This window comes from Eulemur rufifrons, chromosome 7 (assembly GCF_041146395.1).
Source record: "Eulemur rufifrons isolate Redbay chromosome 7, OSU_ERuf_1, whole genome shotgun sequence".
NCBI lineage: Eukaryota > Metazoa > Chordata > Mammalia > Primates > Lemuridae > Eulemur > Eulemur rufifrons.
The window spans coordinates 284,556,688-284,581,361 of NC_090989.1; the positions used below are offsets into that span (position 1 = coordinate 284,556,688).

Below are 24,674 nucleotides of genomic sequence, written 5' to 3' on the forward strand. Positions count from 1 at the left end.
AGGCGCAGTGAGACCAGCGGTACTTTTGCTACAACGTTTAACAACCTCACATTTTCCAGACACGCAAACCCCGCGCAGGTCGGTGAGCTTGCAGGACGTGCCGTCGCGGGCGGGGACCATGAGCTGCCGCTGGCCGTCCACGGTGGTGCAGTGCAGGTCGCAGGGCTTGCTGGAGATGTGGACGTAGTCATCTGGCGGGCAGACAGGACAGGGCTCAGCTGGGGAGGGAGCGCACACTCAAGGGACTTCCCCTTTCCTCCCCAACACAGTGCCCATTGCACAGACGGGGAAACTGAGGCTGGAGAGGAGAAGGGACGTGCCCAGCGTCCCAGTGGCAGAAATGGTCCAGGGCGCAGGTTATCTGGCTCAGCCCAGGCCGTGAGGTGCAGCCTCCGCCTCCCTGTGAGCAGGGGCCGCACCTGAGACCCACACAGGGTCCGGGGAGACAGAGCCAACTCGCTGACCCTGGCGGCCAGCCCGGGGCACCCCAGCCCCAGGCCTCACCTGGGAACGGGGGAGGCTGACTCGCTCCTACTGTCGCCTGAACTGTTCCCTCACCCTCCACGAGAGAGGGAGAGCGAGAATGGCCACTTTGGGCACCCCAGGCCCGTGGGACAGTGTGGCCACGTCCCCATCTGGAGTCAGCTAGGCGGGTTCCTGTCTGTGCCCAGGACCCAGCAAGTGGGAGAGTCACCTCTGCCCTTGGAGACTGGGCCTGCAGGGCACGCGGCCCTGTCACCCATCCTGGCTGATGTCGTGGGCCACGGGTGGGGGTGGGGAATGACCTCTGGGCCTGGGCACGGGAGACCCAGGTCTGCCCCGGCTCTGACCACCTCAGCGCCCCTGCTGCCCACCCCTCGGGCCTGGGCCGGGTCTGGAAGGGCACCCCCCAACACTCTGCCGCACACGGGGTCCCCAGGGTCAGGTACCCGGGTACAGAGGCTTCCACTGGTAGGTCCGCCCGTTGTACACGTGGGAGTTGAAGGAGACGCACTGCTCCTCGCGGAAGCTCCTCCCGTCCGGCGGACACTCCTGGGGAGCGGGAGATAGGCGGGAGGCTCCAGGGGGAACTCGGCCCACAAAGGCGTTTTGTCCAGGCTGGGCAGGAAGTGGCTGCAGCCCAGGACGGCCGGGCAGGGCCACGGCCCACAGGTGGCCTCTCGCGCTCCCATTCACCAGCTCTCCCTCGCGCCCACACACTCTCGGGAGCGGAAGGGCAGCGGGTGACGCCCAACACCACCGCGGCAGGCCCTCCGCGTGCTCGGGACACGCCCTCCCGCCTCCCTGCCACCCGCCTCTGGCCCCACTGGGGCTCTGCCGCGGGGACACCCCCCGCCCACCGTCCTCGGCAGACCTCTGGTGCCACAGGCACCGGCACACGGGACGGCCGTGCGCCCTGAATCAGGAGGACGGGCCCACGGTGCTGAGGAGAGACTTGCCCAGGGCCCAGCCGAGTCCTACGGGGGCCAGACTTGAGTCTGTCTCACTCCAGAGCTCCTGAGTGTCCCCTGTGCCCTGGCTGCACCGTCCCAAGAGGGCAGCTGACCACGGGGCAATGCCAACACAGACACTGGGGCCACCTGCCTCCCTTCAGCCCCTAACTCCCTGCAGGTGCGTGTCCCTGTCCCCAGAGACCTGCAGACACAGGGGGACCCCAGCAGCTCAGCCTTCCTGGCCCAGGCAAGCCAAGCAAGCCGTCCTGGGGACCCAGACCCCAGCTCAGCACGTCCGGCCTCACACCCCCGTGGGCCTCAGGTGTTCAGGTTTGGGCTGACTGTGGCCCTACTGAGAGCTTGGTGCCCGGCACAGGTTAACCAGGAAGCCCAGAGCAGAGGGCACCTGGCAGCAGAGGACACCCATGGGGGCTCGGAAAGCAGCCCAGGGGGGCGTCCGTGGCAGGGATGGGGAAGCCTGGCGACTGCTCAGTCTCCCAGCGAGCACCTGCTACGTGAATGTCGTCAGCAAAGGGGACTGCAGCCAGAGACCCCAACGCTCAAGGCTGCACTTGAAGTCCATGAGAAAGAGTGAGCCCATCTGTCCCCACACGAGCTGAGCACACGTGGGCACGGACCGTGGTCCGCTGCCCGAGGGAGGCCCTGGTCTCGGCCGGGCGCAGCCCCCGCAGCTTCTCCTCCGCAGGACGTCGGTGCCGCTCCCGGCCCCACTCTCCTTGCAGGGGCAGGCCCAGGACAGAACGTCCAGGAGGCACGAGGCCACCAGGGAGACCCCTGAGACCCGCCCAGGGAAGGGCAGGCAGGTGGGTCCTGTCCCAGCCCGGCCAGGCCGGCCTCACCTGGGCTCTGCAGAGCTGGTAGCGCTTGGAGGTGCCCGTGCAGGTCCTGTTCCCGGCGCCTGTGACGGACTTCCTCCTGGTGGGGACAGCGTGCTCTGAGAGGGGCTGGGGTGGGGGCTACAGGCCCTGACCCTGCTTCGGGGACGGCCTCTGGGCTGCCCCGCGGGTTCCAGACGCCTTCCCTGGTCCCTGACCGAGAGGGCTCCTTCCTCCCACTTGACGCCTGCCCCCACCCCGAGCAGTGCAGGAACGACATTCTGAGATTCTATTCCGTTCACCTCTCTGTCCCCGGCACACGGCACGGGGCGCGACACACAGCATTGGTGACAGTGATAAGCACGTTTGCTGGGAGCCAGGCCTGCGCTCACGTGTGTGCACACGTCAGCTCATGTGTCCTCAGAAGCACGAGCTGGGCTCCAGCATGCTCTCTATGCTACAGGCGAGGAAACTGGAGCTCAGAGAGGTTGAGTGACTTGCCCAAGGTCACACAGCTGGGAAGTAGCAGAGGCAAGATTTGAACCCAGGCGCGCCTGACTGTGAAGGCTCTTAGCTGCTGTAGCCACGCCTTTCCCTCTGGTCTTCAGGAGAGAAGGCCAGGGCGGCCCCTCAGTGAGGGAAGGGAAAGGCTTCTCCATCACCCGGGAGCACGAGGAACCCCAGGACACCATGGCCAGGGACCTATCAGAAGTCATGTCCCAGCATAGCCCCGTGGAAGACTGAGCCCCCTCCCAGGGTGAGAAGCCACCCTGCTGGAGGGCAGGCCGCCCTCTGCTGTCCGCTGCCCCACCCTCATGCCAGCCCCTCGGGGCCACACGCTCGACTCCCACCTCTGCTGCAGGCAGTGCCGCTCCTGGGACATCACCCCGCCCCCACAGCTGCGGGAGCACGCCGTCCACTTGGTCCACTCCCCCCACCAGTAGGCGGTGGCGTCAGCGCCCCCCTCCAGGCTGTTGGACGTCGGGCTGTTGTCCTGGGTGAGAGGCCCCCACAGACATCAGAAGGCTCAAGTGCCTCAGGACGGGGCTGCCCCACCCCCTGCCTGAGGGCATTGCTGTCAGCTGGACAGCAGGACACGGCCCCCTGGCTGGGCCCCCTGGGGGTCGCTCAGCAGCCCGGGTTCAGATCTCCCGGGTGGTCTCAGAGGGAACTCCCAGGAAGCCCTGGGTCCCCCCTGACCCGCGGATCCAGGACAGTCTGAGAGCTCTGCATGTCCTGCAGGCGCAGCCCACCCACCTGCCCATGGGCCTCATGCAGCCTCTGCCTGGAGGGAGGCCCTTTGCTAGCCTCAGCCCCCCCCCCCTCCCGCAAGTGACCAGGGGCGCCAGGGCTGGTGTGACTGGCTCTGTGAACAAGTTCCGGGGAGCTGAGGGGGGCTCTGGGACCCCTAAGCACATACTCCATGCAGCCCCTCCAAGCCGGCCCATGTGGGAGTGAGCACAGCTCCTGGGGAGGGCCCGGCCACGCCCCACTCACCGTGGCCCCTGTTGACATCGCACCGCCAGCCACAAGCACCACAGCCAGCAGGGACCAGGCCCAGCAAGAATGCTGCCGTCTGCCGTCCATCCTGGAAAGCAAGGCCAGTGTCACCCCAGGCCAGGCCCAGTTCCTCTTCCAGCAGACCAGGTTGCACTCTGGGAAGGGCCCTCGGCGTCCACCCAGCGCCCCAGGCCTTGAGCCACCATGCAGGCTCAGCAGCAGGAGCTCGGCAAGCGATTGGAGATGCCTGCAGGGGCCTGAGACAGAGAGGCGGTGTGCGTGCTAAGGCTGCGCGGCCCTCCATCCCAGGCATGCGGGAGGCCGGCTGTGAGTTGCCTCTGAGTGCCTGAGCTCCGAGAACGGCCATGGAGAGACCCAGGGACTGCTGAAGGGCTGGGGGCCAGGCCCGCAGAGAGGCTGTCGCTAGAAGGGCAGGGCACCAAGGCCGTCGCCCGGCCGGAGCACCTTGGGAGTTTTACCTGCCACCGGCCTCGTGGGAGAAGGACCCTCCACCCCCGACTGCATGAGGCAGCCGAAGGGGTCAAAGAGTGAGGGTCGGCTGTGCCAGAGCCCCCTGCCTTAGCTACCCCACCCGAGGCTGGCCCAGGGCCCTGGGGCAGCCCCAGCCTGGCCCTCCCAGAGCACCCTCAGGCGTAGCACTGGCAGTAGCTGGCACCCGGGGAGGCAGAGCCCAGGGCCTGTGCCGCCTGCTCCTGGGAGAGGGTGGGATGGGGTGGGAGGAGCCCTGTGCCCGCCTGTCGGCAGCCCAGGGCTGGGTGGAGGCCCCCTCGCTGCCTTCTGCTGAGCTGGCACCACCCACCTCCGGCTCAAAACACCTGCCAGGGTCAGGTCCAGCCCAACCTAGGGGGGCTTCTAGCCTCTGGGCACGGACCCTGCCCTTTCGGAGGGAAGGACAGAGACCGCTCGTGGCCTCTGTCTGGGGTTTGTCTCAGGTCCTGAGTGTCACTTACCAGGGGCCAGAGAAGGGGCTTCAGAAACCACCAAGCCTGGACCCAAATTCCGGAGCCCAGAGAGGGAAGCCCACTTGTCCAAAGCCACACAGCAAGGCTGCCAACCAGCAAACTCAGGGATGTGTCCCCACACCAGCTAATCCCAGAGCAAGAAGGTATAGAGGTCACCCCTCACCCCTGCCAGCCCTGAAGCCAAGGCCAGGGCTGCCCCTCCCTTCTCAGCAGCCTCATCCAAGTAGAGTTTCCTGGCAGGTCAAGCACCTGCAGGTTTCCGGGAGCTGCGCCAAGACCCCTCGCACCCAGACGATGCAGCGTGCACCCCGGAGCTGGGCGCCAAGTGCTTGAGACCCCCCCCTGCCTGCCCCTGCCCCCCAGCGACCCTCCACAGCTCTCCCTCTGCACCCCAGCCTCACCAGGAGGAGCCCCCCGCAGTCCCATTGGCTGACGGGCGCCCCAGCCCTGCCTGCAGGCTGAAGACAGGTGCCAGCGGCCTCACACTTGGTTTTCATTAAGGCTCCCAGACACGGCTGGCCTGGGGCCAGGCCCCGCTCTCCGGGATCCATCCTCCCTCGGGTCCAAAAGCAGCGGCCGGCGGGCCAGAGGTAGGAGAGGTTTGCAGGCAGAGCTTCAGGCGTCTGAGGCAGAGGGCTGGGGGCCACCCTGGGCCCTGCTCTGCGGCCGCCCCCGCCCCGCGAGCCCCTCCTGTTATGTAACGGCTCCCGAGGGTGCGGGGTGCTCCTGCCCCCAGCCGCACTCTGAGCAGCGGGCTGGCCTGGGGTGGGCTGCATCCCACGCCCTGGGAGGGCTGCAACGTGAGCGGGACGGGGACTGGGACGGTGGCCTACCTGGCCCCGGGTCAGCAGGTTGTCCTCCCAGAGAAAAGGCCGAGAGCTGCGGAGGGCAGGCGGGCCAGGTGCGTGGTGCAGGAGGCTGAGTGCAGACGGCTCTGCCTCTCTCCCTCCCCTCCTCCCTCTCCCACTTCAAAGAGCGTCCAAGAGAGGGGGTTCCCGGAGGGGCGCAGCCCAGTGGCGGCTCTGGGCCGGCGGCGGCCTTTATAGCTGTCAGGCAGACGGGGAGGAACTCACACTTCCCTCCAGGCCGCTCCCCCGCCCGCCGCCGGCCTGGCGCACACTTTAACCCGCTCCGCGCCTCTGGAGCCCGGCCAGGCCGGCCCAGCTGCCTGCTGGCTGCCGGCGGTGGTGGCGGCGGCAGCCCAGGAGCCGCGAGCAGGGAGGCCGGCCTTCCCGGGTCCAGAACTGGGGACCACATGTCATGTGTCCAGACGGAGCCACTGCTAGCCTGAGGTCAGGGGAATGTTGGCAGTGGCAGAGCTGAGCCCCAGAGTGGGGCCCAAGTCCTGACGCTCCTGAGACGGGGTCTGGGAGGCGGGAGGGCCAGTCCGAAGGCTCCAGTTTACAAGGGAAAGACCAAGTCCCGCGGGGGACCACGCGCCCAGGTCACCAGCTGGGAAAGCTGCTGAGGAGCAGGGGCCTGAGCAGGTGGGGAGACTGAGGCAGACCCCGCGAGGGTGCAGCGAGGGGCTCCAGGGAGGCCAGAGGTGCCCGAGGGCTGTTGACCAGACAGCCAGAATGGCCGGGGCCGGCGGGAGAGGCGGAGGGAGCTCTGTGCAGATGTTCAGCACCAGCTTGGCCAGGCACAGCGGCCTGGCTGGGCCCCGGCCAGCTGGGCAGCCCCTGGCAGGCCAGGTCTGGGGCTCTGGGCCTCTGTCCTGCTGAGTCAGGGCACAGAGCGGGCAGGGAGCGGGCAGTGTGGCTGCAGCCCCTCCGGGAAGCTCCAGCAGCCCCCAGACTTTGCAAGCCTGTCCCCGAAGCAGGCCGGGCGCCCACCCCCGCGCACCAGCCTGCCCGGAGCCTGCTCCCCGGGAAACACAGGCTCCTCCAAATGTGGTGGGGGTGAAAGGTCACCTGTGCTGTCCCCTGGGCCCCTGCCTCCATGCAGCAGACATCACGGCCCAAGGAGGCGCCTGGAGAACCCTCCCCACTCTCTCTCTCCGCTCCAGCAGGCCGGAAGGGACGGTGGCGAGCTCCTCCAGCTGCATCTTTGGGAAAGTTCTGCTCCATGTCTGACCACCGACCAGAAAGGCTGCAACCAGCAACAGCGTCAAAACGTCAGCGCTGCGACTGTTCGCTGAGCTCGTCCCACGTACCAAGAGCTGCCAGGTCAGCATCTTCATCGTCCCATTTCACAGGTGGGGACGGAGGCTCAGGGCCCGAGTGACCTGCCCAAGGCCACACATCTAGTAGGTGGCAAATCCGGGACACCCGCGCTCTGGGGTGTGGGGTCCCCTCGTCTGCCGGGTCTCTGCGGCGCACACTCCTTTCCTGCTCGGCTCAGCCCCCACAGGGCACCAGTGGCTGCTCCGGGTCACACGGAACCAGCGCGAACCCGAATCCCAACCCTAACCCGGGTCCACACTGCCCCCTGGGGTCGGTGTGCTGAAGCACAGATGTGACGACACCTGTCACCCGCACACCCACACGCACTCGCGTACACATACGTGCACACGCACACGGGCCCGCTTGCGTGATCGGATTGCCCTCACTCGGGAAGCCTCCACCACCCCGTTGCCCTCCCCTCCGGTGACGGCCAGCCACGCTCACCCTGGCACAGTCCCCGAGCTGTCCTGGCTCCCACGTCCAGCCAGTGCCAGGGTGACTAACGGTTTCCCTTGGGAGGGACCCCACAGCCGACCAACATAAACACCCCCCGCATCCTCTCCCGGCTTGCAGGACAGCACAGGCTGCCACCCAGCCACCTGCCTGGGAGACGGGCCACGGGCCAGCCACCCCCGCTGTGTGACCTCCTGCAGGTGCACCCCTGCAAGCAGGGAGCTGGCCACGCCAGCACCACCCACAGCTCCGGGAGCCCCCAGACTCAAGGCCCACAGGGAGCCTTGGCCTCATGGCCTGGGGGTCTCAGGGGAAACACCAGCAGCCAGGGAAGGCCTCTGGGGGACCTAAAGACCCTTGGGAATTTGGGATGGGGACAGTAGAGAATTCAGCAGGGCCAGGAAGCCGCTCTGAAGCCTGCGCCAAGAGCCAAATGTGTCAGCCCCATGGGGAGGAGGCCGGAGCAGGCCCCCCCGTCGGGCAGGCGGTGCCTCTCTCCTCTCTCAAGCCCTCGGGTGACCTCTGCACCCCAGTGCCCCCGGGGCCCAGCGTGCCTGAGGAGTGGCCAGGCCAGCTGCACAGACCTGCCACCAGGACGGTGGCACAGGGCCCCACGCTCAGAGGGGCCTGCATCCGGGGCTTAATGCTCCAGGCCACCAGCTTGAAAGTTTTAATCATGTCATCCTCCGAGTCTAGCGGGCCCGTGGGGCGCATGGGGGCTGGAGCCACGGCTCGCTGCAAGGCCCAGCTCCCAGCACAGCAGCCGGCCTCGCCCTCAGCAGGGCCTCGGCGCGAGTGTGGGGACAGCGGGGCAGGCTGGGTCTCTGGGTGGGCTCCCGGTGCCGGTGAGGGTGGGCACTCACCCTCCAGCATCCCCGAGCCCACAAAAGCGAGGCTCGAAGCGGCAGAGGAGACTCCCCGTGCTGGGTCAAGAGACACTGCCGGGAGAAAGAGCAGCTCGTCCTGCCGTTTGGACAAGGGACCCCACATTTTACACGGAGCCCCACACATGACCCAGCTGGCCCCGGGGTCGCTGCTTCCCTGCCCACATCCCCCCACGTCCAGGCGCCTGCAGAGCGGCTGGCGGGAACAACAGCTCCACCTACCCGCCCCGCCCGTGCAGCCCTTAGAGGCCCCTCCTCTGCACCCACCTCGACAGGCTCAGACCCCCAAGGCGCTGTTCCAAGGCCACCTTTTCTGGGAAGCCCCCGGGGCCCCAGCGCTTTGCTGGCTTCTCAAGTGCAGCTGGCATTGCCTCCCCCCGCGGGGCCAGGACCTGCGGAGCAGGGGCCACCTCCCCAGGGCCACAGACGCCCGGCCCGTGACAGGTGCTCCACACACGAAGGGTTTGCCTGGCAGTCCCTGAGGCCAGGGCTCCTCATCCTGTGGGGAGCGGGCGAGGTGTCCCCCTCCACTCGCCCCAGACCAGGCTCCGTCCCCGGCCTGCGAACGCCTGGCCTCCCAGGGCCTCCCCACGGGGGAACGGCCCCAGCCCACCAGCCACTGGCACTCTCCTGGTGTGTTGCACAAGGTCAAGGTCCTTTGTCAGCCACAGAAATCTTGCAAGTACACCTAAGAGGCAACCCAGGCAAAAGCAGAGGTGGGGTTCCTGGCCCTCTCCTACCCCCAGCCGCCCTCAAGGCCCCTTCTTGGGCTCCTGGAAGCTGTCTGAAAGTGGGTGCACCGGGCAGCCCCCGGCTCCTGGCACCTCTTAGGGACTTTGCCTGCAGCCGTGACCTCCAGAGATAGCCCCCAGCCAGGGACACCCTAGGGGCGCAGTCACACAGTCACCCATCAGTGAGCCCCTACATGACGCATGGTGACCAGGGGCCTGGGGAGGAAGGAACCCTGGGCCCCGGATGTCACACGCAGGGGCCGCACCGTGGAGGCTCAGACGCAGGCCCAGCAGGAAGCAGCTGCAGCCCAGGCCGAGACGCTTCTGCACTGGCCCCGCCACGTACTGTCCCTCTGCGGCCAGGCTCCTTGGGTTCAAATCCCGACTCTACGTCTTCCTCGTGGGCGGATTTGGGCGAGTACTCAGACTTCCCTGTGTCCCGCTCGCTCACCTGTGAAATGGGGCCACGCCGGGTCGCCGTCCGGCGGGAGAAGTGCCTGCGTGGCCGGCAGGGGGAGGGGCTGCGTGCGGCTTTGCTCTGAGCTGCATCGGGAGACACTGGGCCACGTGTTCCAGCACTCTGTCCCCTCCATGCTGACCAGACCACGGCAGGTAGTGTTGCCATGTCTGGACAGAGAAGCTGAGGCTGGGGCTGTCCCCGCCATGCTGACCAGACCACGGCAGGTAGTGTTGCCACGTCTGGACAGAGAAGCTGAGGCTGGGGCTGTCCCCTCCATGCTGACCAGACCACGGCAGGTAGTGTTGTTGCCATGTCTGGACAGAGAAGCTGAGGCTGGGGCTGTCCCCTCCATGCTGACCAGACCACGGCAGGTAGTGTTGCCACGTCTGGACAGAGAAGCTGAGGCTGGGGCTGTCCCCTCCATGCTGACCAGACCACGGCAGGTAGTGTTGCCACGTCTGGACAGAGAAGCTGAGGCTGGGGCTGTCCCCTCCATGCTGACCAGACCACGGCAGGTAGTGTTGCCACGTCTGGACAGAGAAGCTGAGGCTGGGGCTGTCCCCTCCATGCTGACCAGACCACGGCAGGTAGTGTTGCCATGTCTGGACAGAGAAGCTGAGGCTGGGGCTGTCCCCTCCATGCTGACCAGACCACGGCAGGTAGTGTTGCCATGTCTGGACAGAGAAGCTGAGGCTGGGGCTGACTCTCAGCCTGGCCCGTTGCTGTTAGTCCAGGATTGGGCACACCTGGGTTCCAAAGGCGCCAAGCACAGCAGGTGCGCTCAGCCAGCCACAGGCCCTGCTCCCTGCACCAGGACCCCAGTACCAGGACCCAGACACATCCCCTGGCTCAGCCCCTCCATTCTCTGCGTGGAGCTTCCCAGTAAGGGCTGTTGGGGACGATTTGATAGAGAAAAGCCAGTTGGGGCAGGCAAGTGGCTGTGAGCAGAGGGGCCGGCGCCCACCAGGGGCAGGGGCAGCCTGCTGTGAGGGGGGCTGGGCTGGCCTGCTCCAGAATCCTCCCTGCACACTCGGGCTCCCCCATTCCCCCGGGAGTGCCCCCTCCCCAGCGTCAAGCCCACGTTTGAGAGCAGCCCCCGCTCCTCCCTTCAGAGCCTGCCCTGAGGCCGCAGCCCCCTGGGCTGGACCGCAGAACTCAGTTTCTCCTCCTGCTCTCTCAGCAAGGAGCAGTGGCTCCTGTAGGACCCGGGCTTGCAGTTCGAGGGGGGCAGTCGGGCCTGTGGCTGGCAGAGGCTGCCTAGGCCACTCTTGGTCTTAGACCTCATGACAAAGAGGGTCTTTGTCCCGGATCTGGAGCAAGGACGGGCCTGGGGGCCGTGGCGTGGCAGGCAGGCAGGCCACGCAGGACTGACCGGCCCCAGCATGGGGGCCAGTGCGCGGCCGGGCGCACGTCTCTGCTGGGTCTGGATTTCACAGCCTGCCCAGGGCCAGCAGCGGCAGCAGTGGAGGTGAGCGACCTCCCAGCAAACCTGCAAAAGCCAGCAAGGAGGGTCTCCTGCCCACCAGCCCTGTCCCCTGCCACAGGTCTTGTCCCCGAGGCCAGGCTGAGTCCCCAGGCACTGTGGCAGTGATAGTCTGGGTTCCAGGGCCACAGGGAGCTGCGGCCATGGCTGCTGCTGACCCAGTGTGCGGCCGGCCCCTCCCAGCCTCGCTCCATGGAGGGCGCTTGCCAGGCGTAGTCCAGCGGCGCTGCCAGGGCAACAGGTAGCGGCATGGGCTGTGCCAGGCGGACAAGCCTGGGCTGGAATCCCAGCCTGCCCCAGGCAAGGCCAGCAGGGAGCCACTGGCCTCTCTGTAGCCGGAGGCTGAGACCCGCCTCTCCGAGGGCAGGCACCCCCGGAGCCCTTCGCACCTGCCACAACCCGGGGGGCAGGCACGCGACGGCTCTGTTCTGCAGAGGAGGAAACTGAGGCTCACGGGGCAAAGGCCCACCGAGGGCTGGGGCTGGGAGGGGTGGAGCCCCCTGCCCGGCTCACTGGCAGGTGTTCTGGAGCTGGAGTGGCCTGAGCTGCTAAGGTTCAGCCAACAGCTGAAGACATCTGATCATCTATCACTGGTTATCACAGTCGCACGCACGGACACACGGCGCACTGAGCAAGGCAGAGGCCCTGAAGGCCAGTGCAGGTATGGGGGCCCCAAGGAAGGAGACGGGAGCAGCAAAGCCCACGCCCCCTCCCAGGCGCAGGAAGCCTCGGTGGGCCCCACACGAGAGCCAAGACACAAGGGCCGCTGTGTTCTGGGGTGACCCAGCGCTGGGGCGGTGCTCACATGTCACGGACGCAGGTGCAGCAGCGGCCAGCTCCGTGGGCCGCAGACAGACAGCTGTCTGGGAGGCGGGAGCTGTAGGTGTCCCAGGCATGTCAGCACCTCTATAAACCGGGGCACTCTGCAGCTGTGTGGCCCGGGACTGGCCTGCCGCGTCCCACTGGGATGGGTGCCTGCTGGCGGAGGAGGGATGCCTGGGGGTGCGGGGTGAAGAGACAGGGAGGGGGAGCGCCAGGAGGGGAGTCGGCCTGGTGGGTGACCTTGAGCAAGCCCCCTCCTCTCTGGGCCTCAGTCTCCACCTCTGTGAAATGGGGAGAGCAGAGGCATCTGCCCCAGCCACCATGATGAGGCATGACGAGTCCTTGGCACACGGCTGGTGCTGGACACGTGCCCATGCGTGTAAGTGGTTTTCAAGATGCACTCAGAGCCCTGGGGGTTCTGAGAAGGGGGAGTCCTGCCCCGCTGGGGGTCAGAGGGGCTGAGGCTCCAGGATGACCCGGGGGGCGGCTGGCAGGCCTCGCAGAGCCCGAGCGTGGAGGGCGAGCAGCGCTGGGGTCTGGTCTGGGTGGGGCAGGGAGGGTGGAGGACGGGTCCTGCACAGCAGGCTGGCAGGTGGGGGCCAAGGGAGGGCTCCGGGGGCGGGAGGGACGGGGTGCCAGCTCACGTCCCTGCTGGTTCAGAGCCTGCCCGGGTCGACTTGGCTTCCAGCCTGGCCCCATCCTGCTCCCCAAGTCTCCAGGAGCAGCGACACCCCCAAAGCTGCCGGCCGGCCTTTTTCCACTCTGCCCCTCCAGCTCCCCGGGCCAATCACCTCCCTGCTCCGGGAGAGCCGAGGGTCATTTCAGTCCTGTTCAGAGCTGGACGCCTGCCCTGCAGCCAGCTGGTCCGTGTCCAGGCGGCCAGGCCTCGGACGGGAGCCACACACAGGCCACCCCCAGCCCTGCACCGCGCCACCCCTCAGAGGCAGCTCAGTTCCAGCCGTTCCGCGGGGGCTCCTCGGCCGCCCACGCCCAGCCACCTGTCTGCCCGCTTGGGACCGTCCCTCGCAGCCCCTTCTTCCCCCCTAATGGCAGCAGCACATGCATGCCCCCCCCACCCCACCGCCCATCCTTTGTCCCGCCCAAGCGGACGGCCGGTCCTGGAGTTCACAGCTGCAAACACACACACACTCACAGCGCCACACACTCTCACACACACACACACACACACACACAGCCCCACACACACACACACACACAGCCGCCCACACACACACAGCCGCCCACACACACACAGCCGCCCACACACACACAGCCCCCAACACACACACGCACACACACACACACACACACAGCCCCACACTCTCTCACACACACACACACACACACACACGCACACACACACACACACGCACACACACACACAGTCACACACACTCACACACACAGCCCCCAACACACACACGCACACACACGCACACTCTCACACACACACAGCCCCACACACTCTCACACACACACACACACACGCACACACACACACAGTCACACACACACACACACACACAGCCGCCCACACACACACAGTCACACACACTCACACACACACTCTCACACACACAGCCCCCAACACACACACGCACACACACACACACTCACAGCGCCACACACTCTCTCACACACACACACACACACGCACACACACACACACTCTCACACACACACACACAGCCGCCCACACACACACAGTCACACACACTCACACACACACTCTCACACACACAGCCCCCAACACACACACGCACACACACACACACACAGCCCCACACACTCTCACACACACACACACACACACGCACACACACACACAGTCACACACACACACACTCTCACACACACAGCCCCCAACACACACACGCACACACACACACACACAGCCCCACACACTCTCACACACACACACACAGCCCCACACACAGTCACACACACACACACTCTCACACACACACACACACACAGCCCCCCCACACAGTCTCACACACACACACACACTCTCTCACACACACACTCTCACACACACACAGCCCCACATACTCTCACACACACACTATCACACACACACACTATCACACACTCACACACACACTCACACACACACACTATCTCACACACACACGCACACACACTCTCACACACACACACACTATCTCACACACACACACACTATCTCACACACACACGCACACACACTCTCACACTCGCACACACTCACGCACAGAACCAACTGTGGCTGTTTTCCCGCCTCTGCGCGGTCCGTGGCTCCAAGCACCCTCCCCCACCGCTCAGTGCCCGACCCCCAGCCGCATGTCCTCGCCGCTGTCTCCCACGGGGCGGGGCCGTGACAGGCCCACGGGGGACCGCGTGCCTCCACCCGGAGCCGCACGCCGCGGGCCCTGCTGTCGCCATCTGGACAGGGAACTGGCTCCGCACAGACCAGACTGGACTGCGCGGCAGCCCCGCCTCTCTGGGCTTCCATTCACTCCTTTAACAACGTCATTCATTCAGCCAGGTTTGCCGAACACCCGCCACGCGCCAGGCTTGGGCGTGGGGGTCAGGGCAGGGGTCCAGCCAGCCAGAGCCCCTGGCCCTGGTTCCTGCTGTCTGGGGGGGACACGGCCCAGGCAGCCCAACACCAACAGCTCAGCCACAGGTGGCAGGTGCCAAGACGGGAGTGACGTGGCACATGGGGACGTCTCACAGGAGCCCCTGAGCTGGCCTTGGAGGCAGGGTACCGTCTGCCGTGGAAGCCTTCCCCGTAGACGGTCTAGCCCGCAACCGGACGGAGGAGGGGCAGGAAGTGCCTTCCTGCAGGGGAGGCAGGAGGGGAGCCGGTGTGCAGGGGGCTGGGGCAGGGACAGGGGCCTGGGCCATGAATGCCTGGTGGTCTCCGTCCGTGCTTAGACTTGCCCTGAGGCTGCGGGTGCCTCAGAAGGGTCTTAAGCAGAAGAATGACCCAACCAGACGCATCGCGTCAGAGGTTTCATTGCAAACCACAGCAACCGGCTCCAGCGACTGAAGACAAAATAGAGGTTTCTGGAAAGGTATGCAGGGCCCCCAGCTGGAAGGAAGGAGCAGGTAAGCCGCACAGAGCAGGAGCAACCGGGCGGCCTCCGCCGCACCCAGACTCCAACTCCCAGGAGAAGGAATGGGCAGGCCGTCCACGCGCGGACCTGCCCCAGCCGGCACCGGAGCCAGCCCCGCACGCACGGCGCAGCTCACAGACACCGCACCCGCGGGGCCTAAGCAGCAGAGCCAAAACGTGCATGTCCACGTGTGTGGAGTTCTAGAACAGGCAAAGGCGGGTCCCGGGGTGGGAATCATATTAGCGGCTATCGCTGGGGCCACCCTGGGATGTGGGGTTACACAGGATCTGTGCGTTCTGTCCTGTGTGAATTCTATCACGAGGGAGACAGAAACGGGAGCCGTCCTGTTGCTGACAACAAATCCGTCAATCCGGGCACAGAGAGTGTGCCCGGGTAGCTCGGACCACACACCCACACTTGCTTGGCTGGGGACAGGGCACCCCGCCAGACAGCTCCCCAGGACCTCGTGCGACAAGGGAAGCTGCTTTCCGGAGGGCTCGCCAAGGAGCTGCCGTCGGAGGGAGAGGAGAGCGTCAGCCTTGTGCTTGGAGCACCAACAGGACGGTCCGGTCTGTTTACTGTAGGTGTGAGACGATGCCACCAAGCGGGACAGAACATTGGTTTTACGAATCCCGCACCAAGAAAGGGGGGCTGGGGTGGCGGCTGTGGGTGGGACGCGCCCGGAACGTCCCCGCAAAGTCCTGCAGCAACTGCAGCGGACGAAACCTTGGCTCTCCCGCCTCGTGCCACCTGCAGACACGTGACCCAAGCAGCAGCGTCCACTGGCCTCACTCTGGGGAGAGGGCCGGGGTGGAAATGTCCAAAAGTCGGAGACTGTGCTCGGGGACTTTCCCCAAGGCTGTGGCCTCAGAGCAAACCCATGTGGCCTTCTTGAGTCAACGCCTCCGGCTTCTCAAAAAAAACCTCACAGGCAAGTGCTGGTCACGTGGCACATCAGCTGTTGGACCCTCTCCATGTGTGTCCTCGACATGTGCTCTGGTGTCCCTGCCTCTGCCCAGGGCATTTAAACCCTCCTGCAGGCGCCCCGCAGCTGTCATCGGGGTCTTCTCCATCGCGAGCCCTGCCTGGGGCCTGGAGGCCTGCGGCGCGCCGGAGCCTCCCTCCCAGCCCATGGGGACGCTGGTGGCCAAGCTGCTCCTGCCCACCCTCAGCAGCCTGGCTTTCCTGCCCACCGCCAGCATAGCCGCCAAGAGGCGGTTCCACATGGAGGCCATGGTCTACCTCTTCACCACGTTCTTCCTGGCGGTGAGTCTGGGGCCGGGGAGACCCCGAGGCGCTCTCCTAGGAATGGAGGAGAGGGGCCGTCCTGCCTCCGCTTTCTTGAGTGACGAAGAAAAGTGACTTGGAAGTGAAAGAAAGAGCCCAGGGTGGGGTCCAGAGACCACAGGGAGGGCTAGGAGTTCTGCCCCCGCCTCAGTTTCCCCACCTGTGCCAGGAAGCTGTTCTGGGCTTACTGTCTATGTGGGGGAGGCCAAGCTCATGCGGAACAGTCAGTCATTTGAGGACAAGCCCTTCCTGGGAGCCCCTCTCCCCAGCCAGCCCCCCAAGGCTGCCCGGGGTGCCCACCCCTCCCCCACCTCTCTCCTGGCTAAGCAGAGGGGCCGAGAGCAGGCAGGGACGGGTGGGGGCTGGCCCCAGATTCTGGAACTGCCCCGTCGAGGGGACCCACCTACCTTGCTTGTCTCCCCCCAACTGCCGCAGGGGTCCCTCTCCCCTCCCTCTCTCCCCCCCCACCCCGGGGCTCCCTCCCTCTGCGTGTCTCTGACTGTCTCTGTGTCTAGTTTTCTCTCTGTCTCCTTTTTTTCTTTTCTTTCTATGTCTGGTTCTCTTTTGATTTCTGGAACTATAACCCCATGGAATTTACTCTCTAAATCTCTTGATCTCTCTCGAGCTGTGCTCCCCTGACCCTGCAAGTGTCTCTCTGGCTCCCTCATCCCTGCAGCTTGCTTCTGTCTGTCCGTCTGGCTGTGATCTGCCTCTGGCTAATCTACCCTCTCTCTCCGTCCCCATGCCCTCCTTCCTCCCTGCCTGTCTCCAACGCCCCTGCCCTCTCCCCCTCGCCCGCCTTCCGCCAGACCCGTCTCCCCTGCGGCCCAGCCCCGGCACACGCCTGCGCTGGGGGACAAGTGTCCCACCAGCCTCCTCATGGCAGTGCCAGGCCTGCCCTGTGACAACCAGTAGCCCCCAGGCAGCCCCCGCCCAGCAGCAGGGCCTCTACGGGCAAGAATGCCAAGTGCACGCACGTGCACACGGCCAGCCTGAATGGGTGAGGCCCGTGAGCACACGCGTGTTTGCAGACACGTATTCACATCATGCCTGTGTCCCGAGTCAGTCAAGTCCGATTTTGCCTGCAATGGGAGAAGCCGAGTGTGCACGTGGCGGGGGGCGGGGGCGGCCAACACCCTCTCCAGTTTGTGCCACCCCCCTAAGTAGCGGTGACCTGGGACAAGCTGGGTCCTTGGCGGAACCAGATGCCCCGGGCGGGAGGGACACCAGCCTCAGCCGCCAGGACCCAGGAGCCAGCGCCCGGGGTGGGGACTGGGCCAGGTGCTCTATGCAGGGTCTTATTTAGTCTTTTCACCCCCCCATGAGCCTAGTGTTGCGATTCTCACGGGACATGTGAGGAAACTGAGTCGCAGAGAGGCTGGGTCACTTGCCCTGTGAGCACCAAACACGCTCTGGGGCTCCCAGCCCGTGCAAGGCGTTTTCCAAATGCCATTCCGTGTGCTGCTCCGCGGCCCCAGCCTGGGTTGGGGCTCGGGGAGGGGTCTTTCTGCAGAATGAGAAACCAAGGCCCAGAGCAGAGACAGGACTTCTCTGCGGGCACACGGGCCTTAGGAGCAGGGAGAGAAGCCAGGGTGTTGTCCCCAAGGCCCACGTTGGACCCAGCCCAGCAAACCACAGAAACCAGGCTGGTCACTCCCCCCACCCCCAACCCCGGTGTGGGCCTGGGCTGGCCCGCAGCTGCCTCAGAGGCCTGCCCAGCCCCACCCTGCCCCACCCAGAGTGTCAGAGGCAGCTGCCACCTGTGACAAATGTGCTCCAGCCTCAAAGCCACAGTCTGTGCCTCCTGGAGTTCTCCCCTCCACAGGGCTCCTCTCCAGTTCCGACCAGGACCCTCCTGCCACAGTCACCATTTCTGTGCACACGAGCCCCACGGGGGGGGGGGGTGTTCCCAGCCCCCCTCGACAGAGGAGGCTCCACACGGCCGGCCACGTGCCTGAGTCACGCTGGAACTGCTGCCCCAGCCACACCCCCTCCCCCAGGGCCCTCGCTGGGCCTGGCCTGCCCCCTCCTTCCGTGGTGTTGGAGCCGGGAGCCAGCCCAGCCCCGCCCCTGGCCGCAGGGCAGGTGGTGCTGAACAGAGCTGAGTTCCCTGGTGGGGGGCACCAAGGGCCTGGGGGAGAGGCCGGGGCTGCCAGCTGCCTCCCCACCCTGCACACACACAGCAAGCAGTCCTGGGCGCTGCCTGGCAGCCAGGACGAGGCAGAGGCCACTCCTGCTCCGATGGGGACAGGATGTCACCGTGAATGAGTCTCACCACACAGGCACAGAGACAGCGGCACTGGGGGCTGGGACGGGAGTGGCAGGCGCAATTCTGGAAGGAGCCAGGAGAGCAGGACAACACCATAGGCCCTGCACCCTCCTCCCTCTCCCTCCTCCCGCCCAGGTTTAAACAGCTTGACCAGGCCCCACCTGAAGCTCCTCTTTCTCCAAGCTAAACAGTCATGCCCACCACCTGGTGACCCTCCTCTGGCCTCCGCTTTGCCTGAAGCTCCACAGAGTTCTCTGGGAGAACTGTCACACGCGGGACTGACCGCCTGCTCCCTTGTTCTGGACGCTATACCTCTATTAATGCCTCCCAGGTGCACTGTCACTTCAGGCCGCGCACCATGGCATGCAGTAGGCGCTCTCTAAATCAACCCAACTTGCCTGACTCACCAGATGACCCAGGGCCCTGCTCCCTCCATGGCGTCCCTGCCGCCTCCAGACCCGGCCGCCTTCCAGCCCCGCCGCCCGCCGAGCTGGGCTCACCAAGAGTCGATTGTGCTGGTTTCCAGGCCTGTTTATGCCAGTTGAACTTGTCAAAATAATTATGTCATGTAATTAAATATTACTTAAAATGATGACATGTGAGCGCGCCAGGCGAGAGAGCTGCTTTCTGTGAGGACGCTGCCTGCTCTGAGCCCTCCCCGGCGGCAGGTGCTGGGCAGACGGTGCAGGACGGGGCCTGGGTGGTGGGTGCTGTGTGCTCACACCTGCCAGGCTCGAGGGCGTCCTGCACGTTAAAGAAACAGAAACCGGAAGCCGGGGACCAGCAGCTCTCAGCAGGCAGTCCCCGAGCTGTCCCCACCGTGCAGTCCCCACGCAGCCCCTGAGAATCTGCTAAAAGTGCTCGTCCTCCACCCCGGCCCAGACGCCTGAACCAGCCGCCGTGGGGTGGGGCCCAGCAGCCTGAGCCGTCTCGCCCCCGGGGGCCCTGCTGCCCACGCAGGTCTGGAGCGCCGCGTGTGGTCAGGCCGCAGAGGCCGCGAGAGCAAGCCGGCTCCCGGGGACAGAAGCGCAGCCGTGCTAGGCCGGCACCGAAGGTCCGCGCACGTCACACTATAGGTCCCACCTCGGCAGGCTTCACCTGAGTGACCGCTCAGCCTCCGCCCAGTCGTTCGCTGAGACCCTGGCGCACCCAGGCCCTGAACCCCTTAAGTGCATGTTCCACTTAGTCCCCACAGACCCCTCGAGGGGAGTCCTTGGCAGCACCCCCAGTTTCAGTGGGAGACTGAGGCACAGAGACATTACGTGCCTTGCCCAGAGTCTCTCGGCTAGCTAGTGGCCTGGCTCTTGGGGGCTGTGGCTTGGGGGCCAGCCCTTCCCCTGGGCTCCAGCCCGTCCTCCCGTCCCCCCACCCGTGACCCTGCGGGTTTTCCGGCAGCTCCACCACGCCTGCAGCGGGCCGGGCCTATCCGTGCTGTGCTTCATGCGTCACGACATCCTGGAGTACTTCAGCATCTACGGGACAGCGCTGAGCATGTGGGTGTCCCTGATGGGTGAGTGGTCACCCCCAGCCCAGCCCTGCCGACAAGGGGGCTCCCCGCCATCCGCGCCGACCCCAAGCCAGCCCAGCCCGAAGAACCTCCCCCTTTCTGGGTGTCAGAGCCGTGTTCGCTGTGAAAGAGAACCTGCAGCCCTTAAATGCCTGAGTCCCATTTCTCAGATCCTTTTGCAATGACGACAAAGCTTGTTGTACAAACTGAAACGGCCGAGGCTGATCCAGGGAAACTGGATCGTTCTCTCTCCCCAGAGAACGCTGCTCCGCCGGGGCCGTCCTGCAGCGGGGCCTCGTGAGGACAGGGCCGTCCAGAGCCCACTGTCCTGCACGTGTGCTTCAGTCACCGCTGTCCCGTGGTGACGAGGAGACACAGCCCCCATCACCTGAGGGGCTCGCACTTCCCAGGGTCCTCCCCCGTGGCCCCGATTCCCTCGCGTGCAGACCTGCGCAGAGGGACAGGCCACTGGGAGCCGTCCCCCCTGCTCTCCTCTGTTCCTTCAAAACTGGCGGGAACTCAAACCTCTCAGTGCGCGGCTGGTCTGGGGTCTCACTCGCAGAGGGCACCCGGGGAGGCCTGGAGGCCGCAGAGGGCACCCGGGGTAGCCGCTCACCTCCCGCCTCTCCCGCGCCCAGCCCTGGCTGACTTCGACGAACCCAAGAGGTCGACACTGGTGATGTTCGGCGTCCTGACCATCGCCGTGCGCGTCTACCAGGACCGCTGCGGCTACGGGGTGTACTCGGGCCCCATCGGCACAGCCGTCCTCATCATCGCCGCAAAGTGGGTGCGTATTGCGTGCGCACTGACGGTGGGACGGGGACTCGGGCACCCCTGACCCGCTCCTGGCTGGGATCCCTCCTCCTGCCTTCACGGGCCGGCTGGACACAGGACTCAGCTAAAACAGCGTCGGGTGCTCCAGCCACGCGGGCGGCAGGAATCCTGTCTGTCCTCACCACGCGGGCCTGAGCGCCGGTCACCTGCCCCCCAGCCTCGTGCCTGCCTGGTGAGGTGCCGCCAAAAACCTGGCTTCTGATGTGCCCCCTCATCCTGGCGAGAGGGCAAGGGCTGCTTTAGAGATGCAGCTTCGGCTTGGAAATGGCCAGGGCTGCCCTGAGAAGAGTCCTGCGGGGAGTGAGCCCGAGCCTGGCCCTCGCGGGGCGCAGGGTGTGGCGTGAGGCCGAAGCAGCCCGAGCCTCGGCTCCACCACTGACAGCCCTTGCAGAGTACCCGGGAGCTGCAGCCCCAGGCCCTTCGCACGCGTCCCCAGAGCTCCCTGCAGCCTCTGCGGGACCAAGGCCCTCTCGCTGCACGGACCGAAACCCACTCAAACTAGCCCAAGCTAAAGAGACACGTCGCAGCAGAACGGACCTGGGGCAGGACAGATCAGGGGCAGGGCAGTCCCCGGGGAGGACAGACCTGGGGGCAGGAGGGAGCTAAGCTGTCAGGGGCCAGACACAGACCTAAGGGCTTCAGCCTGGCTGGCTCTCCGGGGTCTTGGGGTCCCCACTCTGAGTGCTGGGAGCAGACTTGGTCTGGTCCCGCCCAAGCCACACTGCCCCTCCAGGCGTGGCCAGGCCTCCGACGCCACCCGGCCAGCCAGAGGGGCCGGTCCCAGGAATAGGGGGTCAGGCAGGGTGGGTCGTGCAGAAGGGGCCACCAACCTGCTCTACAGCTCTGGACTGGGAAAAGAAAGTTCTGGTGGCAAGCTTTCAAAACCTGTCCCACTATGCTCTCCAGCCAAGCAGGACAGGATGTATTTCGCCATTTGGTTAAGGAAGAAACCGAGAGATCAGCGACTTCACAAGCAGTCAGGGCAGGGCCGTGGCCAGGCCAGGACTTGACTTTCTGAGCAGGTGACACAGAGGAGCCTCTCTCTCTCTCCACCCTGGGGAAGCAGGGGACCCCTGGGCTGCCCCGAGAAGGGAGAGGGAATGTGCTAGATGTGACTTGTCCCCGAGCGAGGACCCGTAATGCACCTGTGGAACCCGAGGGCTCGGGGTCCTGGACAGACACCGCCTCACTTCCGGCTCTGCCCCGGGGCTGTTCCTCCTCGGGTTTTAATTAGCCGGACAGGATGTGCTTGTTGGTGTCCCCACAAAGTGCCAGGAGACTTCCAGGGCCCTGGAGCTGTACATCTGGCCACGGGAACAGGAGACAGGCGGCCCGCCTGCCTCTGGGGCTCGAATCATGTTTTCTAGCTCATTTAGCATGGAGTTTATTTTGGAAGTTCAAGGGCAGTTGTTTCCCGGAATGAGGGTGGATTTCTCTCCCGGTGGCTCCTCTCTTCCTGGGAGGGGTTTGGGAGCCACCACCCTCAGGGGAGGAAGTGACAAGTGACAAGAGCTGGGTGGCAGTGCCCTCAGGTGGGGCAGGCCCACTGCATGACCTGGGCGGCACCCACCCTCGGCCCCGGGGCTGCCACTGAGGGGTGATCGGATGGGGGCTCTGGGTCACCTGCACCCAGGGTCACACTGTCTGGCCGCCCCACACTGGTGCAGGGCAAGTTCCAGAACATGGAACACTGGGCATCGTCTCATGGTTCATTTGGTGGCAGAATGTGCCCTGGCCGAGCGTGGGCTGTGTGGTCTTCCGGTACCCCACGCCTCAGGCTATGTGTGACGTTTTCTGCTGAAATCCAAACATCCTGAGCCCCGAAACGCCTGTGTCCCCAGGGCCCGTGTCACAGGAGGGCGACCTGCGTCTAGTTCACCCTTCTCTGCACACTGACCCATCTTTCTAGGGTTAACTACCCGCCTGGGCCTCGCTGTCACCTCAGCGTCTGAAGACTCAGTATCTGAGAATTGGTGTGGCTACGTCTGTCCGACAGGTTAAGACAGGTCCTTTAGTAAAGCGAACGATGCTTATGGGCCAGGTCAAGTCCCACGGACCACAAGTGCCACCTCCGTGGGCCACCCTGGCTGGCAGGTGCCAAGTACACCAGTTCCCGTCTGCTGTGAACGGTCACCACGTCTGGTCCCCGGGCTCCCCTCTGGCAGGAGATGGCAGCGTGCAGGGTGGCCTGTCACATGCCGCAGAGGCGGGAGGGGAGCAGGGGGTCTTCGTGGGGCGCGTCGGCTGCAGAGGGTCCCCGCCTGCCGTCGGGGCTCGGCTCTCCTCAGCCCTGGGTGAAGGGCGGGTTGGGCAGAAGCAGCCCTGCAGCCCCCCGAGTCGGGGCGTCTCCGCCTAAGGTGGCCAGCTCCGGGGGCGCGCTGAGGCCTGAGAGCCTCGCTGTGACCACCCTTCCCTGCAGCTGCAGAAGATGAGGGAGAAGAAGGGCCTGTACCCCGACGCGAGCGTCTACACCCAGCAGCTGGGCCCCGGCCTCTGCTTTGGCGCACTGGCCCTCATGCTCTGCTTCTTCTTCGAGGTACCGAGCCCAGCGGGGCAGTGCCCCGTCCACCCGGGCCAGCTTGGGTCAGAGGCATCAGCCTGTGTGGGCCTGGGGGCGGCAGAGACCACAGCTGACCTGCCTGCAGGGAGCTCGCGGCTCAGAGGCCTCGCCAGCCCGAGAGAGGCTTGGGGCAGGTGTCAGGGGAGAAGGCAGGGGTGGGGAGGAAGGGGGGAGGGAAGAGAGGGAGGGAGGGGGAGAAGATGGAGGGGGATGGGGCAGAGGGACAGAGGCAGGGAGGCAGGCAGGAAGGGAGGGGGGCAGCCCAACCTCTGGTCAGCAGCTCGAAGAGCAGCACAGACCTCGCTGCCCTGGGTTGGGTGGGGGAGGCCACTGTGAGCTGGGGTGGGGGAGGCCCCCCCATCCTGCAGGGGCCACGGGCTCGAGGGGCTTGGCGAGGGGGCCGAGGCCGCAGACCGACTCCCTGCCCCCGCAGGACTGGGACTACACCTACGTCCACAGCTTCTACCACTGTGCCCTGGCCATGTCCTTTGTCCTGCTGCTGCCCAAGGTCAACAAGAAGGCGGGGACCGCGGGGACCCCGGCCAAGCTGGACTGCTCCACCCTGTGCTGCGCGTGCGTCTGACCTGGCACCCAGCGCCGGCCCCGCCCCCACCGCTCACCCCTGGCAAAAGTCTCTCCCGGGCTTCCTCCCGTCCTCCCCAGCGCCGGGCACCCAGCAGACGACGGTCTCTACGGCATCCCGAGAGGTCCCCGGGGATGCGTGAAGCACCCACCGTGCTGTGCCGAGTGGTTCTGAAGGACCCGCGTGCTGTGTCACGGGGCGCGCACTGCGCTGGGAAGAACGGGCTCTCTCCTCCCGGCCTCACCGTGACCGACAGGTGTGTCCTGGGGGCCCTGGGTCCGGCGTCCGCCCACCCACCACCAGCTGGAGACCCAGTGCTTGCCGCGAACGGGGGCCTGTGCCTGCCCCGTGTCACCTATTTTCTCCTGGAAGCTGGCGTCACCCCTCTGTCCTGTGTCCTGGGGCTCTGAACGCGCCCATCTAGGGAGCTGGGGCCAGCGGAGCCGGCTGTGTCCTCGGCCCGGGCCTGCCCCTCACCCATCCTTCCAGCCGGGCTGAGTCGAGCCGTTTCTGTAACGACACCCAGTAAGAAGTGCCTTGATTTACTGACCTCACCGTGTGCCAGATGCTCTGTATACGTCCTAATTCCTAAAACAAGACCCCAGTGGGGCCATGTGGCTCCCGTCCTGCAGACCAACGCCCCGGGCTCTGGGCGGGCAGCGTGCACAAGGCCAGAGTCGGGAGGCGCCACACTGAGCCCGCACCAGCCGAGGCAGCCCGTGCGGGAGGCCCAGCGCCCGCTCCTGCCCTCAGCCTTCACGCTGGCTCTCAGCCCTGCCTGCT

The 24,674-nt window shown here is 65.7% G+C and overlaps 2 protein-coding genes across 4 annotated transcripts in view; one reads left to right on the forward strand and one right to left on the reverse strand.

The window, feature by feature from the left end:
* ADAMTSL2 (ADAMTS like 2) overlaps positions 1–24,674 on the reverse strand; it is a 68,882-nt gene that overhangs the window by 29,379 nt on the left and 14,829 nt on the right. The window contains exons 1-6 of one of the 3 annotated variants that reach the window (XM_069477061.1): positions 5,586–5,765; positions 3,767–3,857; positions 3,121–3,263; positions 2,294–2,369; positions 930–1,032; positions 46–191 (exon numbers count right to left, since the gene is read on the reverse strand). In XM_069477061.1, the coding sequence (XP_069333162.1) occupies positions 46–191; positions 930–1,032; positions 2,294–2,369; positions 3,121–3,263; positions 3,767–3,856 (558 nt within the window). In that variant the 5' untranslated portion in view covers position 3,857; positions 5,586–5,765. Of the gene's footprint in view, positions 1–45; positions 192–929; positions 1,033–2,293; positions 2,370–3,120; positions 3,264–3,766; positions 3,858–5,585; positions 5,766–24,674 lie in introns of those variants that run through there. The other 2 variants (XM_069477060.1, XM_069477062.1) reach the window with 2 other exon arrangements.
* Positions 15,887–24,122, forward strand: MYMK (myomaker, myoblast fusion factor). The gene is made up of 5 exons (XM_069474800.1): positions 15,887–16,117; positions 19,803–19,917; positions 20,553–20,701; positions 23,168–23,284; positions 23,742–24,122. The coding sequence occupies exons 1-5, from the start codon at positions 15,983–15,985 to the stop codon at positions 23,889–23,891; spliced, it is 666 nt and encodes a 221-aa protein (XP_069330901.1). The 5' UTR covers positions 15,887–15,982; the 3' UTR covers positions 23,892–24,122.